This window comes from Rhinopithecus roxellana, chromosome 4 (assembly GCF_007565055.1).
Source record: "Rhinopithecus roxellana isolate Shanxi Qingling chromosome 4, ASM756505v1, whole genome shotgun sequence".
NCBI lineage: Eukaryota > Metazoa > Chordata > Mammalia > Primates > Cercopithecidae > Rhinopithecus > Rhinopithecus roxellana.
In genome coordinates, this window is record NC_044552.1 from 35,484,021 (window position 1) to 35,503,426 (window position 19,406).

Below are 19,406 nucleotides of genomic sequence, written 5' to 3' on the forward strand. Positions count from 1 at the left end.
TTTGAGATCAAGCAGGCGACTTGAAACCGTAAGGCTCCAGGACTGAGCTGATGCAGAGTTTAAGGGCCCTGGATTGAGACTGAGAAAGCAGGGCGAGGGGTGTAGCACTTGAGGACTGGGGTTTGGGAGGGGGCCCTATGCGCGGGAAGAAAAGGAGAGAGGCGGTGAGGATTGCCTTTGGAGATGGGTGAGGCCCAGCGTGCGCGTCCAGGTAAGCAGGTAAGAATGCAGCAGCCGTCAGGCCCAGGCGCTGGCGCGTCGCGTCCGGGTGACTCAGCCCGTGCCAGGAAGGGGGAGTTGGCTCAGCTCTCCAAAGCTCCCGGACAGCAGCCGGATCCCGGCCGGCTCCCGGGGCACTAAGACAGGCCCCCGCAGCTAGCAGCCCGGCCTGGGGGGCGGAACACTCTCTTCCCGTCCCGCCCCACCTTCCTCCCACCACCCCAGCCCATCGCTAGGACGTGGCCGCGGGTGCTGAAAGCGCTGCCGGCGCCGTAGGGGCCATCCCGATCTTGGCCCCGACGGCGCCCCGAGGACCTGCGATAGCCGTAAGTAGCGAGTATGGAGGCTGGGAGAGTCCCAGAAATGCGGAGCTGGGACGCCCGGCCTCCTACGTCCCAGCTCCCCACTTCTAGACCCGGCTAGACCCCGCACTAGAAAAGGTGGCCTGGTGCCGCCACTGCCTTCCAGTGTGCTCACTGGCCCTCGTGGCGGGGAGCCCAGACGCGGCCTCTAGGCTGCCCTAGACAAGTGTGGCCGAGACGCTGTCACCCCAGGGCGCTGCCCCACCTGAGCATCATCCCACGGGTCCGCCCAGCCCCACCTGGAGAGCCGCAGGCTCCAAGGTCTTCCCCATTCTCGGGGACCAGGTTCCGAGGTCGCGCTGAGGGTCCCTGAACCCTCTCGGATTGCCTGGCAGCGGCTCCTTCCTACCACCAGGGCTCACCATCCATACGCGCCGCCCGGCTGGCTCCACCGGGAGAGGCTCCCTCCCTCCCCTTTCTCCCCGAACCCACATCTTAGAAGCCCTCGGATTCCAGTCTGGATCCCAAAGAAGGGCTGAATTCGGAGGACCTCTCTTTGCCCCCAAAGTCGGTTTTCTGACACACATTTCTGACGCACAGCTGGTAGGGGCAGGAGGGTCGGGGATGCTCTGGGCTGCTGCGGCACAGGGGAGGCTGGTTGGTCACTAACCGGATTTCCCGGACAGACAACTCTGGCGGCGTGGGCGGGTGGCCTGGGAGCCCAGATCCTGGTCCCTGGCTTAGGACCCCGGGCGGAGACTGAGGGGGTGGGCAAAAGGTGACTGAGGAACTTGATCGCGCCCATCTTTGGGGCAAAGAGATTTGGAGGCCGCAATTATTCAGACAGTTGCACCAAGTGGTTGAGGTTTCTCTCTCCTGATTTTCCAGAAACTTTTACAGACTTTGGACAGGCAAAGGAAAACGTGCAGTCCACGGGGCTCCGGGCCTCAGAGGGCAGGGATTTGGGGAGACTGAGGCCCCGCTCCGAGAGCGCGGAGGAAGCGCGCCCAGCCTGCTTCCTGTGGGGGCTCGGGCCTCGGGCGCCCCGCGGACAGACGTGTCCGGCTCCGGGCTGGGCCAAGCCCTGCGCGGGGGAGGGGACCCGCAGAGGGGCGACTGGGAAGGCGAGGAGGGGGCGGGGAGAGGGTGGGCCAGGGAAGAGGGGAGGGGAGAGGCAGTAGGGGAGGAGCGAGGGGGGTTGGAGGGAGAGAAGGAAGAAGGAAGGGGCGAACGGCGTGAGCTGGCGCCGAAATGGGAGAAAGCAGCGAGTGAACGGGGAGGGGGCGCCAAGCGAGCACCCGGGAGCGAGCGGGACCTGGGCGGTGGCGCCCAGAGCAGGCGCGCATGGCGGGCCCCGCGAGGGGATCCGACTGGAAGAGAGCGTAGCGCGGCTCGCACGAGTGAGTGGACGTGGGAGGCGCGCATCTGCGGGGGAATCGCCCCCTGCCCGCCCCCGGCCCCGCCCGCTGAGCCCTGTTTTCTGCAGGTCCGGGGCCGATGTACCAGGTGAGCGGCCAGCGCTCCTCTGGCTGCGACGCGCCCCATGGAGCCCCCAGCGCAGCCCCGGGCCCAGGTAGGACCGGGAGTGGCGAGCGAAGCTGGACAGGGGAGGGTGGGCGGTTGAAGGGGCCAGTTATTAGTTCTCCCCTCCGTCCCCAGACGCGGGGAGACGACTCCGGGGAGCTTGGTGGGGGTAGGGACTAAAAGTCTGGGTTTGAGGACTTGCTCCAAGGAGAGTAGGGGGCTGGGCGAGGGAGGCAGGGCCCTGAACAGAGGCTGCGGCTGTGCCAAGTTGGCTCCAAATCCCCGCAACTCCCGACACCAGGCACACACACACGCGCGCGCGCGCACACACACACACACACGCGCGCGCACGCGCGCGCGCGCGCGCGCGCACACACACACTCCGCGGTGTCTGTCTGCCCGTCTGGGATTTGTGTCTCAACCGTTTCTGCCCACTGTGTAAATATTTGTGGGGGCCTGGTGTGGGGGAGGGGGCGTTGTCTGAATCTTTCTCTACTTCCCTTCCCCCAGCTCAACCAGAGCCCAGTGCTTCCCGAAAACTTTTGTCTGCAGCGAGCGGCTGCAGGACCGGCCCCTCCCCTCTTTCTTGCCATCCCTTCTCCCTCGCCTTCCTTCCCTCTCGTGCCGGCCAGACCCGCTGCCCCTGCCCTGTGCACACACACGCACCCCAACCCAGTGTCTACAGCCCGAGTGAAATGCCCCGTCCCACGCCTGGCGCGGTCTGTAACCTACCCGCGATTCCTGGGGGAGCCTCTCAAGACAAGGACGGTTTGTGACTCCCTGAAGAGGTTTGGGATAGGGGCATCCCCGGCCCTGGTTCTCAGTCCCTTCTCCTCACTGGCCAGGTGCCTAAGCCGAAGCTCCCAAATGGAAGTCCGGGTCAGGGAGAAGTCAGGAACCTCTGGGATGTGTTCAGGGCCAGGGGAACCGCGTGCAGGAGTGTGGACCCGGCTTTCATAATTGGAATCTCCACTGTCTAAGTCGTTGCCTTCCTCCCCACCAGCCCCATTCCCCCTTTCCCATCTTTGACTCTGAATAATGAAGGTCTGCTCCTGAACCTCTGACACCAACTCCCTGCCTTGCCTTGTACAAGCTCCTTCCCTTCTCTGGCCTCAGCCTCCACATGCGTCCTCGTGGCCGTCCTGCCTGCCTGTTGGAGGAGGCCCCTCTCCGCTCCCCACCTATTTGGTATGGACGCCTAGTTGTGGAGGTGGGGGGGTCCTCTAAACCAGAGTGAGGACAAGTGGAAGATGTCTGGCCAACAGCCAGCACATAGATGAGGCCAATGTGTCTGCAGCCCATCTTGGCCAAGCCTCAAATTCCCTGCAGTCTCTGTGGGGCCCCTGCAGTGGGGCCTTCTGAGGGATGAGGGCCTCCAAGAACTGGACTCCTTCAGCCCAGAGGGACAGCTGGGGGCAGGGCACTTGGAAGGGTCCTTCTCTGTGTCTGGGAACCTTCCCTGTCCCACTGGGCCTCCCTCCTGCCTCCTCCCTTCCTCAGCCTCCTGCTCTCCCGTCCTCTTACTCTTTCCAGCTTTCTCCCTCCCCTTATCCATTTTCTCTCCTCTCCCTCCACTACCTCCTTCCAAGATCCCCTTCCTTGTGGAAGCCATTCTCAACTCCAGCGCAAGAGGAGAGGGCTAACTGCACAGAACCCGGGCCAGGGTGGGCAACTGGGAGGGTTAAGCCCTGGGCTGTAACTTGAGGCCCCCCAGTGCCCCAGCAGACCCCCTCCCCAGCCTGGGCTGGGCCAGACAATGCGGCTTTCATAACTCAAGGCTTTGCTCTGCCACCGCCTTGGGAGAATGAGCTTGCTGCCCAGGAAGCCCAAACCGCAGGAGACCCAGCCAAAACCCCACAGACGCCTGAATGTGAGACCAGAATCCCCCACGCTTTACTCCCTGAGTGCTGACAGAACAGCAAGGCCACAGCACTGCCACAGGGGCCCTGCTGGCAGGACAGCCAAGGAGCAAGTCAGTCCCCTCCCTCAGCCGCCCCAGGTGCAGACAGGGCACAAGGGGACTCAGGGCAGATCTGGTAGGGGCAGGTGGCCAAGCCCCCACACACTTGGCTCTGCTAGTGGCCTCCTCCCCACCCACCCCTGAGAGCCCCGGGAGCCTGGCTCCCTAGCCCACAGGCACATTTTTGCCCAGCACTGGGACGCCACATTCCTGTTCATGGTTCTAAATTGAATTTCCTGGGGATTTGGAGCCTTCAGACCTAAAATAAAACCAACTTGTCCCAGCCTAACTGGCCAGCTCAGGCCTTCTTTAGTTCTCAGCTTGGTGGCCTGGGACTGTGACCATCGGATTCACATTCACCATGTGTGTATCAGAGGAGTCCACCCTCTCTGACTTTCTTGGGGGTCAGGTCCAGATGCCACCACTAGTCTTCAGCCCTTTCTTTCTCCTTCCCCTGACAGGGGCATTCCAAACTCCAGAAAGTACTCCCCAATAGGCATTTACCAAGTGCCCCCTGGGGATGCAAAGATGAGTGTGGACACCACTCCAAGGGAGTGAGTTGGGAGGGCTGTAGTCTGGTTGGGAAGCCAGGACTTCACTAACAAATTATAATTAACAAGAGGGGACACTGGAACTAAGTTCTCAGCAACTGGGTCAGAGAAAGCTGTCTAGAGGAAGAGGTGAAGTTTGAGCAGGATGAGTTGGGCTTAGAGAGCGGGAGGGATAGGACCTTCTGGTCAACAGGAACAATATAAGCATGGGTGGACTGGTCAGAAGATCCGGCAATGGCCCACACCATGGAGAGGCCAGTCTGCCTGGAACATGGGATCCTGGTACCTTGACAGATTGAAGGTCCAGACTGAGGCCTTGAATGCCAAGCCAAGGAAAGACTGAAGTACGGGGTTCCAGCCACCACTCTCTGACCATATGAGGTTCTGGCCTTCCCTCTCCAGAGATGATCAGAGTTCCAAGAGGGAAGCCCAGATCCACGGTCCACAAAGACAGTGACAAAGACAGTGATGAGAGCTAAACTTAAGGCACCAGGCAATGGAGCTCTGGAACAGGCCTCTCTCCACACCAGCCAGGGATGTTTTGGCTGGCACTCCCATGGGCACTGTCCAGGCTTGAACCCATCCCACCTGAAAGAGGTTCCCCCCTACTCCCTGTTTGTCCAGGACCACCCCTCAACTTGGTGGATGGCAGGCGGAGAGAGCCCGCAGAGTCCTCGCTGAGCGTGTGAGTCTCAGCCTTTCCTCTTGGGCTCACATGCATTTAAACATGACTCTCCCACTCCCTTCTGGGGCCGGCTGTCTTTCCAGAGCTCCAGGCATTTACCAGAATCTTATCCCGTGTCAGGAATGGGAGCGTGTTGAAGCAAAGGGGCTGTTGCCTTTCCCTATCTGCCCTTTGTAGATAGCCACCCTTGAGAGGAGGGGTACAGGGCTGTGGGCTTCCACTCGGAGATGCCATCAGCGTGTGTGGCACCCAGTGCAGATTAGAAAAAGGTGCCCCCTTGGTCAGATGGAACAGGTGTGCAGTTGGGTGAGCAGATGGCACCTACTAGGAGGGCAAGGACTTCAGCCCCATCCACTCACTCCCTTGGCAGGCACCTTCTACAGAACATGAATTGCACATCCACACAGGGGGCCTCCTTCGCCTTTGCCGGCCACCCCCTTGCCTCCTGCCCACCCCACACTTCCACCCTCCAGAAGTTTCTCCCCTGTGTGTGGCTGGACAGCGGTGTCTCTTGGTTACAGAATGGAAAACTGGGCTCTTTTCCCCTCTGCTCCATCTGTTCCAAACAGGAGCTGCTTCTCAGTCCACACCTAGGGGTCTGGGCCACCCGGGCCGTGTCTCCTCTGCAGACCAGGTCTTCCTGCAGCTGCTTCTTCCTTTTCCTTCTGCTTCCCTGTCTCTGGATACTTGGCACAGCTCCCTCTTCCGCCCTCAGTGCTGGTTTGCTGGGTCCCCACTGCAGCCCCTCCTGGCTCCAGAGTTTCTCTGTCCCTCTGTGTGTCTCCAGGTCAGGATTATTGGACTTGGTTTTCTTTTCTTCCTCATTTTTCCTCCGTGGTCTGATGCCTGGTAGGCTTCCTGCAGAATGGGCCTCCTCGGGCCTCGGTCTGCACTCTATCATTTCCTGTTCCCACCAGATCCAAGGTCACCAGCCCTATAGGTGACTGTCAGGAGAGGCTGCCCAGAGAACGGAGATGCTTTGGGTAAGGCGGGTGGAGATGTGAACTCCAGGCTCCTTAAACCCTCTTCCTCACCTTCCTCCCTCTCTAACACTGTGGGGAGGAGGGGGAGCAGGGCAGGGAGCAGAAGTCCAGGCTCTCTCTACCATAGGAGTCACAGTGTCACCTCTGTGAGCCCTAGTGACCTCAGCAGGAAGCCTGGGAAGTGACCAGAAGGCCTGTCATGCCCCAGCTATCATTCTAGGCTTCCCGGCCTCAACACCACCCCGGAGCATGTGGCTTCCTTGCTCACACTGTAGTGGCTCACTCCGGGGTCTTGATTCCTGCTGCTCTTCTCAAAACTCCCCCTCTGTGCTGCTGATTGGTCAAGACTCAGTGTGAGTATTGCCTGTCCCAGGAAGCCTGCTAGCCACACTCACCCATCTGGGCTAGGTGCCCATCTTCTGTGCTTCCAGCATTCTTCCAGATGCCCCACTGTAACTCTTGCACCTCTGTGTATATAAGAGCCACCAGCCCACCCCTCCCCTGACCGAGAACTCCGAGGCAGTGAGCTGGTCTTTCTCACTCGGGTATACCGAGTGCTTGTCCTATTGCTGGGTGTTTCACAGGTGCTTAATAAATGTTAAACCACACAGCACAGGAAGGAAGGAAGGAAGGAAGGAAGGGAGGGAGGGAGGGAGGGAGGGAGGGAGGGGAGGGGAGGGGAGGGGAGGGAGGGAGGGAGGGAGGGAGGGGAATGGGAGGGAGGGAGGGGAATGGGGAGGGAGGGAGGGAGGGAAGTCAGAAGCCGAACTACTTATTAAAAAAAAAAGAAAGAGAAAGGAGGGAGGAAGGAAAGAAGAGAGGAAGGGAAGGAGGGACTGAGGGAAGAGTAGTAGGGCTGTGAGTGAAAGGCTCGCAAACAACCCCCAATGAGCATTTTCTTTCCTCCTTTAAACCCTGTGGCATGAGCATTAGAACCACCCTTTCCTTTTTTTTTTTCTTTTCTTTTTTTGAGACAGAGTCTTGCTCTGTCGCCCAGGCTGGAGTGCAGTGGCGTAATCTCGGCTCACTGCAACCTCTGCCTCCCAGGCTTGCACTGCAAGCTCCACCTCCCGGGTTCACTTCATTCTCTTGCCTCAGCCTCCTGAGTAGCTGGGACTACAGGTGCTCGCCACTGCGCCCAGCTAAGTTTTTTGTATTTTTAGTAGAGACGAGGTTTCACTGTGTTAGCCAGGATGGTCTTGATCTCCTGACCTCGTGATCCGCCCACCTCGGCCTCCCAAAGTGCTGGGATTACAGGCGTGAGCCACCGCGCCGGCATTGGACCACCCTTTCCACACAAAGTAACCCAACTCTGATAACTTGCCAGGCTGGTAACTGGTGAATGCAGGGCTTGGATCTTCCACTCCTCACTCAGGTCTTTCTGTCTCATTACACCCTGTGGGAGAGTCAGGTTCCCCAGTTCAGGGCCCAGGGCCATGGCAAGATGCCTCTGGGGACCAGGGTCCAGAGCTAGGCAGGCCCCTGGTTTCCTGGAAATTAGGACTCTGAGCCTCCCTTTTCATGGCAACTTGGTCTTAGCCCTCAAGAGCCATATCTGAGCTGGTGTAGACCAGGCTCAGGGCTAGGAGAGGCACCATCTAGCACCAGCATCTCCACTTGCCTGCTCCCCCTCGTCCAAATCCTCTGATCACCCAAAACCCATTTGATTTCTCAATGATTAACCCAGCTATGTGGGGAGCTCTCAACAGGCCCAAAGAGTAGATGGAGCTGGAAGGAACCCACCCCTGCCTCCCTGGAGCCATGGGCCCCAGGAAAGGTTCCCAGCCAATAACTCTTCTGCCCTGCACGAATCCCAGGAGCGCCAGCCCTCCCTCCCCATTGCCCCAGCTCCTGTCTCCAGGCAAGGCCTGTGGTTTTTCCCTGGGCAGGTGAGAGCATGCCTGCTGGGCCTGCTGCTCTCTGTGCTTCCCATGTGGGGCTTCTGGGGCATCCATTACCCTGGCTGTGGGGGACCAGACCCCTTGGAACAAGGATTCCCAAGGGGTTTCTGAGGGTCATGGCCACAGAGGGCTGTGCTCTGGGCCCAGGGAGGCAGCTGGGCCACAGGATCTTCCTCTCAACATGCTTCCAACTCCCATCCCCCAGGCCTGCATGCCCAAGCCTCCACTGATCCCTCTAATTACCTCCCTCCTCTCTTCTTTCATCTCTCATCTCCCTCTCTTTGCCTCTCTGTCCCCCCCACCCCCCGCCCCACTCTCTCCCTGTCTGTGTCAGCCCCTCACTGTTCTCTGTGATTGATTCCATTTCAATTCCCAAGACTACCCTGTGTTTCTGTGTCTCTGTCTCTGCATGTGTCTCTTTCTAGGTCTCTCTGTGGGGTGTGTACTCTCTGGGCTTCCCTGCTGTTTCTCATCATCTCCCCATCTCCCCGTGTCTTCCTCTGTGTCACTCTGCCTCTGCCCATGTTCCCCCTGTGTCACCCTGCCTCTCCCCATGTTCCCCCTGTGTCACCCTGCCTCTCCCCATGTTCCCCCTGTGTCACCCTGCCTCTCCCCATGTTCCCCCTGTGTCACCCTGCCTCTCCCCGTGTTCCCCCTGTGTCACCCTGCCTCTCCCCGTGCTCCCCCGTGTCGCCCTGCCTCTCCCCGTGCTCCCCCTGTGTCGCCCTGCCTCTCCCCGTGCTCCCCCTGTGTCGCCCTGCCTCTCCCCGTGCTCCCCCTGTGTCGCCCTGCCTCTCCCCGTGCTCCCCCTGTGTCGCCCTGCCTCTCCCCGTGCTCCCCCTGTGTCGCCCTGCCTCTCCCCGTGCTCCCCCTGTGTCGCCCTGCCTCTCCCCGTGCTCCCCCTGTGTCGCCCTGCCTCTCCCCGTGCTCCCCCTGTGTCGCCCTGCCTCTCCCCGTGCTCCCCCTGTGTCGCCCTGCCTCTCCCCGTGCTCCCCCTGTCGCCCTGCCTCTCCCCGTGCTCCCCCGTGTCGCCCTGCCTCTCCCCGTGCTCCCCCCGTGTCGCCCTGCCTCTCCCCGTGCTCCCCCTGTGTCGCCCTGCCTCTCCCCGTGCTCCCCCTGTGTCGCCCTGCCTCTCCCCGTGCTCCCCCTGTGTCGCCCTGCCTCTCCCCGTGCTCCCCCTGTGTCGCCCTGCCTCTCCCCGTGCTCCCCCTGTGTCGCCCTGCCTCTCTCCTCCCCGTCCCCCTGTGTCGCCCTGCCTCTCCCGTGCTCCCCCCGTGTCGCCCTGCCTCTCCCCGTGCTCCCCCCGTGTCGCCCTGCCTCTCCCCGTGCTCCCCCTGTGTCGCCCTGCCTCTCCCCGTGCTCCCCCTGTGTCGCCCCTCCCCCGTGCTCCCCTGTGTCGCCCTGCCTCTCCCCGTGCTCCCCCTGTGTCGCCCTGCCTCTCCCCGTGCTCCCCCTGTGTCGCCCTGCCTCTCCCCGTGCTCCCCCTGTGTCGCCCTGCCTCTCCCCGTGCTCCCCCTGTGTCGCCCTGCCTCTCCCCGTGTTCCCCCTGTGTCGCCCTGCCTCTCCCCGTGTTCCCCCTGTGTCGCCCTGCCTCTCCCCGTGTTCCCCCTGTGTCGCCCTGCCTCTCCCTGTGCTTTTTTGGCCTCTGCATAAAGGTCTCTTGTTTCTGTGTCTCCTTGCTCCTTCTCCCAACATGATATGTGGGGAGGGGCAGGTGGAAGGTCACCCTCTTGAGACCTCTGTCCTTCCAACTAACTGCATAGGCTGAGGTCTGATGAGAGGCCCAGGCTGGACCCTACACCCTTTCATTGCCACAGCCTGGGCCTGCCCCTGACCCCTGGCTGAGTGTGTGGAAGCTCGGACCCCTTTCTTCCTCTCTCCCTCACCTCCCATCCCCCATCCCTTTTTTCCCCTGAGCCTAGGGACCCTAGTCCTGCAGGCTGGGGAGCTGTGGGTTTGAAGATTGCTCCATTTCTGCCTCCTGCCACCCCTGCACAGAGCCACTATAATTACATGTGGCTGCGGTTCACCTCTTCCCCAGTGCTCTGGCCGGCTCCTTGTCCCCCTCCTGACTGTAGCCCCTCCCTGCTCCTCACCCCCAGGTTCCTCTGACTCCTCTGCCATCATCCTCTCTGACCCAGTTTCCCCCCTGTCTCCCTCCATGCTCTGTATCACACATTGCTACCTTCTCCGTCACCTCTGCCCCTGCTCCATCTCTATCTTTCTCTCCATTACTGACTTTCACGCTATTGCTGCGTCTCGCTCCCGTCCCAGGCTGCCTGTCATTGGGTCACTATGGATCTCTCTTCTGTGCCCAATCTCTTGCAGTCCGATGTTCTATCTCCCTTTACCTCTACCTCTCACTGTCCCTTTATTCTCCCTGTCACTCTCAATGCCTGTCCCTATCTCTCCATCACTGACCATCCGTCTTTTCTCCCCTGTGTTGTGGTTCTGCCTCCTCTCCCTACTTCTCTTTATACTCTGCCATCTCTGCCCCTCCCGACACCACATGCACACGTGCACACACTCAAATGCATGCACACCCTTGCTCACTCCCAGATTGTGGTTTGGGAGCTTTCTATTTTGGAGCCTGGTGCTGTTGTCAGATAGAGTAAGGGCTGGGTAACTGGTGCAAACAGACAAAGAATGAGGGTTCAGTGGGCATGCTGGGCTGTGGGGCGGGGCCCACGGCTGGGCAAACAGGAAGGCCCCGGGAAAATGAACCTCAGTCATCTGCTTTTTTCCTAGCCCAGACCCTATCCCTCCTTCCTGGGCTGGAGGTAGTAACAGGATCCACTCACCCTGCGGAGGCAGCGCCACAGGAGGGCTCCCTGGAGGAGGCGGCAACCCCCATGCCCCAAGGCAATGGCCCTGGCATCCCCCAGGCCCTGGACAGCACTGACCTCGATGTCCCCACAGAAGCTGTGACATGTGAGTCCTAGGGGGCCAGGATGCTGGATGGCAACATGTAGGGGTTGCACTAGGGAACTCAACCCAAATTGGTTGGCAAAAGTGGGTGCACCCACTTGGCCAGAACCTTGAGGGTTGTAGCACGGGCAGCAGAAAGGGGAAGGGCACTGTCCCTGTGCTTTCTGTCAAGGGGAAGATCTCCATTGCAAAGTGACTCGGAAGCAGGGAGTGTGGGCAGGCTCCAGGCAAAATGGCTCAGGGCGGAGAGCATGCGGCTACCTGGAGAGAGGCACCCCCTGGCCTCAGGAAGAGATCCATCCGCGGGGCTGAAGTCAGGCGGGGAACCAGAGCCTGATGCAGCTCCATCCTTCTAGGAATCAAGGGTAAAAGGAAGAAGCCCCCAGTTGCTCTGGGGCGAAAGGAACAAAATTCAGCTCCATTCCCAGGCCTGGCTCAAGTTCTCCGAGGAGGTTCTGGGAGGGAGAGAATTTTCCACCTTCACCCTCAAGAACAGGAGAAGCAACAGCTGGGATCATTTTATAATTAACAAAGATTTGCCCACATCCATAGACACATTTTTACTTTCCAACTTTCTTTCCCTGAGTGGGCTCGCTTGCTCTCCTAATCAGCCTCTAGTGAGGCAGCAGGATGGCTACTGCCAAGTCCGTTTTACAGATGAGGAAACAGGCACAGAGAGCTGCCCACCCTGGTCCCAAGCTGGGAAACTCAGGTCTCCTGGCCCAGCACTCTTTGCAGTGCCTGCCTGCATGCCCAGCTGGCATGGCTGAGCTGGGAGCCTCCTCCAGCCAGGGCATCTGGGGCTAAACTGGACTCCCTGGAAGTCAGGGTTACTAATCCTGCTAGTGCACGGCCCTCGGTCTCCTCCAGCACACCCACCAGCAGAATTGAGAGAAAGAGGTCAGCGCCATGGCCTGGAGGGGCCTGGTGGGAATGGGACAGACATTCCTGTGTCTGTGAGCCCTGAGTGTTTGTTTGCTCTGTGACTCAGCCCCCACGGCCATGGCCACAGGCAAGCTCTGTGTCTGTCCACATCTCCCAGATCCCTCGGCTCACCACACACTCCCGCCCTCTGGTCACTGTGCCCATGTTTAGGCAGAAGGGCAAGGGGCACCGAAGCTGGCCAAGGGCTCAGCCCAGTCACCCAGTGTGGTGCCAAGAGGTAGGGGCCAGATGATTCAGGCCTGGCCACTTCCCATAGCCTTAACCCTGTTTACCCAGATGCAGGCACCAGCCACACCTCTTGCTGGAGGCTCCCAGCATGGAGCCTCTCCAGAACCCTGGCTTCCACCCTCCCCCTGACCTCCCCACCTTGTCCTCAGCTCCTTTCTCCCAATCTTCATGCCCTCCCTGCTCCACTTCCCAGCTATAGGACCTTTGGCAAGTTTTCTCCTCTCTGGGCCTCTGTTTTCTCATCTGTGAAATGGGGCCAGTAGTAGATCTATTGTGATGACTAAAAAAGCGACTCCACCTGAAGCTTCTAGCACTGTGCCTGGTACATAGTACCTGCCTGAAACATGCACGCCACCAGTTATGAGGGTAGTGATTGTTGTGATAGCAGCAGCTTATTCCTCAGTCACTTGTCTCCCAGCCTTTGCCCCTTTGCAGGCCTCTGCCCTCTGAGCCCCAGGTCCTAATCTCTAAGCTCATCCCATCTCTGACACTTGCTAGCTGTGTGACCTTGGGCAACTTACTGTACCTCTACCTGTCCGGGACTCAGTTTCCTCATCAGTAAAAGGCTAGCGATACTGAGGGGATCCGTGAGCAGCAAGTACTTAGAAGGGCTGGCGTGCAGGAAGCACGCAGCATGCAATGTCGTGACTGCTGCCATCACTGGAAGACCCGGCCTCTTCAGCCAAGGGAGGCACCGAGGCCACCTTCCCCTCTGCTTGGGCTCCAGGGCCCCCAAGACATCTCCCTCCTACACAATTCACACACACACAGACCAGGCCTGAGGGAGATGGGGATCCAGACCCCAGCTTCTAAGGGACTGAAGTGCCCTAACTTTACAGAAGGTCCTTGGGGCCACAGGGTCCTGCCCAGGAGTCAGGACCCCTGCACAGCTGAGGGGCCCCAGAGCTCTCAGTGACCCCTCCTCAGTCCCTCCTCACTCCCCGCACCATGCACACCTCCCCTCATCTCTTGAGAACAGAACTGAGCCAGCTGGTTCTCACCCAGAACTGAACATCCCTGAGCGAGGAGCAGGAAGGAACTAGGGGTTTGGGGGGTCTCCAGGGTCACCTTGCCTGCACCCCATTGATAAAGCTGAAGTTTGGTCCCTCAGCCTGCAGTGGGGACCCAGGGATCCTGGCTTCAGGGGTCTCCTCACTGCCCTTCCTCTTGCCTTCTTCCCTCCCTCCTCTCCCAGACCTCAAGGGCCCCTCCCCAAACTCTCTGCCAGCTGACCATAGAGGCAGGATGGCATTGGGGGTGTGGAGGGCAGAGGCTTGAGTGGAGGCACCAGGAGGAAGAAGCAGGAGGTAGAGGGGCTGCAGTGAGGAGCCCCTGGATTCCAGAGCCAGGCGTTCATCTCCAAACAGATGTTTCCAATAAATCACCCAGTGCGCCAAGGGCAGTAACAGCTGGGGGCTTGGCAGAGGCCGAGGTGAAGATTAACTGCTTCACTGCTGTGCTCCCGACCCCAGCCAAACCACCCCTCTTCCCCAGCACTGCCACTGCCACCACTCTGCCAAAACTCCAGGATGGCAAGAGCAGGAGAATGGACTTCGTGTGAGGAACAAAGGAGAGGTCCAGTGCTCTGAGCCTCTGCCCTTATACGTCTGTTATTTCTGGACTGAGCACTGAACTGAGAGTCAGGAGCTAGGCCCAACTCAATTTCATGGCATGGCTCTGGACCAGTCATTTCGTCTCTCTGGGCCTCAGTTTCCCCATCTGCAGGATACAGGTCTGGCTGGGTGCTTTGGGGTGTATGTAAGAATGAAGCAGGCAGGATTCAAGCATAGTTCTGGGGGCTGAATGACCCCTACCCTTTTCCCATCACCCTTTCTCTTCATCTCTCCAGGCCAGCCTCAGGGGAACCCCTTGGGCTGTACCCCACTACTGCCGAATGGCTCTGGCCACCCCTCAGAGGTAGGCGGCACCAGACAGGCAGGGAATGGTGCCCTGGGTGGCCCCAAGGCCCACCGGAAGTTGCAGACACACGCATCTCTCGCCAGCCAGGGCAGCAAGAAGAGTAAGAGCAGCACCAAATCCACCGCCTCCCAGATCCCCCTCCAGGCCCAGGAAGGTAAGCACCCATCCCATCTCTCCCTGGGAGAGGCCTCCAAAGCCGGGTTCCTCGAAGCAGGACGCACTGGCCCACAGGAGCACCTTCACCAGGCTGCTGCTTAGAAGTGCAGGATCTCAGCCTCTTTCCATGCCTACTGGATTGGAATCTCTGGTAGAGCTTAACAAGCCCTGTAATTAAGCCTATAATCCCAGGACTTTGGGAGGCCAAGGCGGGTGGATCACCTGAAGTCAGGAGTTTGAGACCAGCCCTGCCAACATGGTGAAACCCTTTCTCTACTAAAAATACAAAAAAAATAGCCGGGCATGGAAGGTGACGCATGATCAAATCTTAGAACCTTGCAAAGTACACCTGTTGGGTAAAGGTGTACCTGCCTTCTCAAAGCCACCTTCCCACCACCCCCCAAACCTCTCCCCATCCCTGCTTTCCCAGAGTTGCTGTGACAAGGAACGGAGCCACCTGGGTTGATCCATCTCAAGCCACTCTTTCTGGAAACAGCAATTTTCTGTTTAGGGAGGAAAAAAGAACGTGTAGCAGAATAAAACGGTGCCAGGGCAGGGCTGCAAGGTGCAGTGGGAGGTCAGAGGATTCAGACACCCAGCCAGCTGATGCGCCTGCAACACAAAGATCCTCTGCAGGGCCACGGGGGCAGCCAGTCCCCTCCTCACCAGCCATCAACTGTACATGGCTAACAGCTGCCTGAGCTCAGTGATGGCCTGACCTTTACCTCAGAATGTTCCTGTGATTCCTGTTCGTGTGAAGGGACCCTGGCCTGGGCATCTGCAAAACATATTTGTACGTAACATGCTCAGAAACCTTCCCACTCCACAGATTCTGCCCAATAGTCTTTTTTTTTTTGAGACGGAGCCTCGCTCTGTCATCCAGGCTGGAGTGCCGTGTGCAATAGCGTGATCTCAGCTCATTGCAACCTCCTCCTCTCGGGTTCAAGCGATTCTTCTGTCTCAGCCTCCTGAGTAGCTGGGACTACAGGTGCGTCCCACCACACCCGGCTGATTTTTGTATTTTAGTAGAGACAGGGTTTCACCATACTGGCCAGCTTGCTATCGAACTCCTGACCTCAGGTGATCCACCCGCCTCGGCCTCCCAAAGTGCTGGGATTACCGGCGTGAGCCACTGAGTCCGGTCCCAACAGTCTTATTTATGAAGGAGCCATTTATTCATTTAAAATGTCCTGGCCGGGCACGGTGGCTCACGCCTGTAATCCCAGCACTTTGGGAGGCCGAGGCGGGTGGATCACGTGAGGTCAGGAGTTTGAGACCAGCCTTGCCAACATGGTGAAACCCCTTCTCTACTAAAAATACAAAAAAAAAAAAAAAAAAGCTGGGCATGGTGGTGGGCGCCTGTAATCCCAGCTACTCGAGAGGCGGAGGTTGCAGTGAGCCAAGATCGCACCATTGCACTCCAGCCTAGGCAACAAGAGCAAAACTTCGTCTCAAAGAAAAAATCAAATGAAATGTCCTAGGCACCTGCTACGTGCTGGATACCCGGTTCCTAACCTCATAAAGCTCTCATAGAGACGTAGATAGATAATTGCCATACGATGTGTTACGTGCAGTGATAAACTCACAGAGGATTATGCAAACACAGGAGGACCGTTCACACCAGCCCAGAAATCTGGGGAGGGAATCCTGGGAAGGCTTGGAGGCGATGTCTGAGCATGCCTTAAAAGACCAGAAGGAGGCTCCAGCCAGGAGAGCACAGAGCTGAGAAACGGCCGGTGTGGCTGGAGGGTGAACTGCCAAAGGTGAAACTCCTGGCAGGCAGGGGTCCTGGAAGATCTTTACCAACCAGTGAACCTAGACTATCTGGAAAGCAGTAGGGAGCCACTAAAGGGTTTACACAAGGTGGTGACCTCATTAGATTTACATTTGAAGATAACTACCCTATCCAGTTTGGAGAGAGATCAGAAGACCCTAGTCCCTCCACACAGGCATGCAGGAGAACAGGATTAGACCCTCCACAGCATAGTGAGCCTCCCAGAGGGCCCCCTGGCCAGGAGAGCTGCACGCTGTGCCCCATGGCCTGGCCCCAGCACACAGAGGGCTGCAGGACATGGGCTCTAGAGCCAGCAGCCTGGATTCAAGCCCTAACTCCACCACCTCCCAGCTGGTGCCCAGCGCAGCTTCATGCATTTCTATTCGCTGAGCACCTCTACGTGCCAGGTGCTGTTCTAGGGACTTGTAATCTTTCAGTGAACAAAATGGACAAAGATGCCTGCCCTGCTGGAGCTTACATATCCGGTAGGAGGAGATGACAGTGAATATGAGGAAACGGTGTAGTACAGTGGGAGGCGACGTCCTCTGGGGGATGAAGTAGACAGTCAGGTAGGGCTGGGCAGGGAGTGTGAGGCAGAGCCAGCCGGTTGCAGTATTGAAGAGGGTGGTGGAAGGCCTCGATGAGAGGTGGCATTTGGGCAAAGAAGGAGATGAGGGAGTCAGCCGAGCATGTGCCTATGGCAAGGTTGTTGCAGGCAGAGAAATCAGTGCCTGCATGGCCAAGGAGCAGCCAGGAGGCTGGCATGGCCAGAGCAGACTGATCCGGAGGAGAAGAGTGGGAGAAGGACCTAAGAGGCACAGGGATCAGACCACAGGGGGCCTCAGAGGCCACTTCAAAGACTTCAGCTTTTATCACAAGTGACATGTGAACCATGGGAGGCGTCTGAGCAGAGGAGGGCCAGGATCCAACAGATATTTCTAAAGGATCCCTCTGGCTGGCTGTGGTGTGGAGCAGAGATGCCGGGTGGCGGTGGTCAAAACCAGGGAGTGGGGACACCAGTGAGCAGGCTGTTGAAGATGTCCAGGTGAGAGATGAACCAGGTAGTAGGATTTTGGGTGTAGACTTAACTTCTATCTCTCTTTTTTTTTTTTTTTTTTTTTTTGAGACAGAGTCTAGCTCTTGTTGCCCAGGCTAGAGTGCAATGGTGTGATCTCGGCTCACTGCAGCCTCCACCTCCTGGGTTCAAGCGATTCTCCTGCCTCAGCCTCCCGAGTAGCTGGGATTATAGGCGCGTGCCACCACGCCCAGCTAATTTTTTGTATTTTTAATAGAAATGGGATTTTGCCGTGTTGGCCAGGCTGTTCTCGAACTCCTGACCTCAGGTGATCCGCCCACCTCGGCCTCCCAAAGTGCTGGGATTACAGGCGTGAGCCACTGGGCCCAGCCGACTTCTCTTAACCTTAGTCTCTTCATCTGTAGAGTGGGGCTAGTAATAGCCCCTGCCTCATAAAGTCATTGGAGGCCTAAATGAATCTAATTCATGCACAGCACTCAGAACAGTGCCTAGAACATGAATCACTCCATATGTTGGTTAAATAAATAAACAGAGGGTGGCTAAGAGCAAGAATGATCCAGACTGCCTGGGCTGGACCCCTGCTCTGATGTGCTTAACTGTCTATGCCTCGGGGTCTTCACCTAGAAAATGGAGCTGTGGGGACAGATACGTGAGCTTCGTGCATGCCGAGTGCTTGGCATGGGCGGGGACACAGTGAGCACTCAGCGTCCCTGCCTGCCGCTGCCGCTGCCGCTGCCGCTGCTGCTGGGCCCCCACACCCCTGGCTATTTCACATATGCCCACCCCTCCCCTCTCTCACCCCTCCCCCTCTCCACCGCCCACCCTGCAGACTGCTGTGTCCACTGCATCCTGTCCTGCCTGTTCTGCGAGTTCCTGACGCTGTGCAACATTGTCCTGGACTGCGCCACCTGCGGCTCCTGCAGCTCAGAGGACTCGTGCCTCTGCTGCTGCTGCTGTGGCTCCGGTGAGTGTGCTGACTGCGACCTGCCCTGCGACCTGGACTGTGGCATCCTGGATGCCTGCTGCGAGTCCGCGGACTGCCTGGAGATCTGCATGGAGTGCTGTGGGCTCTGCTTCTCCTCGTGAGCCTCTGTTGGGGGCTGGGCCAGCCAGGCAACCCTGCAGATTCCAGCAGGGTCCCTCTGGGGCCAGGCCCGGGACTGTCACACAAGGCTTGAGAAGCTCCCTCTCCCTGGTCCTCTCCCACTCATCCATGCCCTCTCAGAACCCCAGCCTTGAAAATGGTGGGGGGGACACTTGGAGAGGCCACCTCCTCAGCCGTGGGTGGTGGGCCCATGGTAGAGAAGCCTGAACTCTTTACTGGGTTACCAGGGACATACATTACCAAGGACCTGACAGGACAACCTAGGGGCAGGGCTGCGGTGGGGGCTGCAGGGGGCAACCAGGGCTGCGGAACACTGTGAAAGTTACTTTGGGGAGGGCGGGCCGGTGGGGCCGTGGCTCTCTACCTCTCCCTGCTCCTGGTGCCCACCTCTCTCCTCCACCGCCTCTCTCCTCCACCCTGGGGCTTAGAGGACAGCAAAATGTGAAAAGAGACGCCCCACCCACCTTCGGCCAGCCCTCTCCAGTCTCCTTTCCCGGGCTTTTGTGGGGGCCTAACCCACGCAGTGACCCCAGAGGGCAGGGCTAGGCGAGAGCCTGGGGTGGGGCGGGAGGGGAACAGTATGGAAATAGACTGGAAGGGGAAAGGGAGGGAAGGGAGGGAGGGTCTGTTGTGTTTGTTGCTGTAAATAAAGATATTTGTCCATCTCAGATTTCCTTGGGACTCATGACTAATTGCCATGGACCCTGACTCTCAAAAGCAAATGCCCCCTAAAAAGCACCCACATGGACAAGGCTGCCCTGCCCTCTGGGGGCCCTGCCTCTTCTGCTTTTCTTACCCCAGAAACTGCCCTGCGCTTCATGTTCCCCTCCCTTCTTCATGTTTCCCACTAAGGGAAGAAGGTTAAGGGGGTACCGTCTCCCACCGTTATTTCCCTCTTCCCACCAAAGGGAGGGGAAGCCCAGAGAGGGAAGAGTTAACCTCGGCATGGAATTAATTAACAGCAGATGTGTTCGGGTTTTGATTAATTAATCTCCTGCTGACTCCAGCTTCTCCAGCTCTTCCCCATGAAGTCGCTCCAAGGTGTAGGTGATGCTCCAAGGTGTAGGTGATGCTCCAAGGTGTAGGTAACGCCCATATCAGTGCCAGAGGGATGCCTGGGAGGGGCTACTCTAGGCCTGGGGCAGCCCAAGCTTGCCCTTGGGCTTCACTGGAGGCCCAGTGGGGGTCA

At 58.6% G+C, this 19,406-nt stretch overlaps 1 protein-coding gene across 4 annotated transcripts; it reads left to right on the forward strand.

The window, feature by feature from the left end:
• Positions 1-338: 338 nt before the first annotated feature.
• On the forward strand, positions 339-18,887 carry MDFI (MyoD family inhibitor). 4 transcript variants are annotated; one of them, XM_010369636.1, is made up of 5 exons: positions 339-545; positions 2,008-2,094; positions 10,874-11,056; positions 14,076-14,300; positions 17,942-18,887. In XM_010369636.1, the coding sequence occupies exons 2-5, from the start codon at positions 2,019-2,021 to the stop codon at positions 18,196-18,198; spliced, it is 741 nt and encodes a 246-aa protein (XP_010367938.1). In that variant the 5' UTR covers positions 339-545; positions 2,008-2,018; the 3' UTR covers positions 18,199-18,887. The 4 variants fall into 4 exon arrangements, with proteins under 4 accessions (XP_010367938.1, XP_030783926.1, XP_030783924.1 ...); XM_030928066.1 differs by having other exon boundaries at positions 10,879-11,056; XM_030928064.1 differs by lacking the exon at positions 339-545 and adding an exon at positions 1,710-1,921.
• Positions 18,888-19,406: the final 519 nt, after the last annotated feature.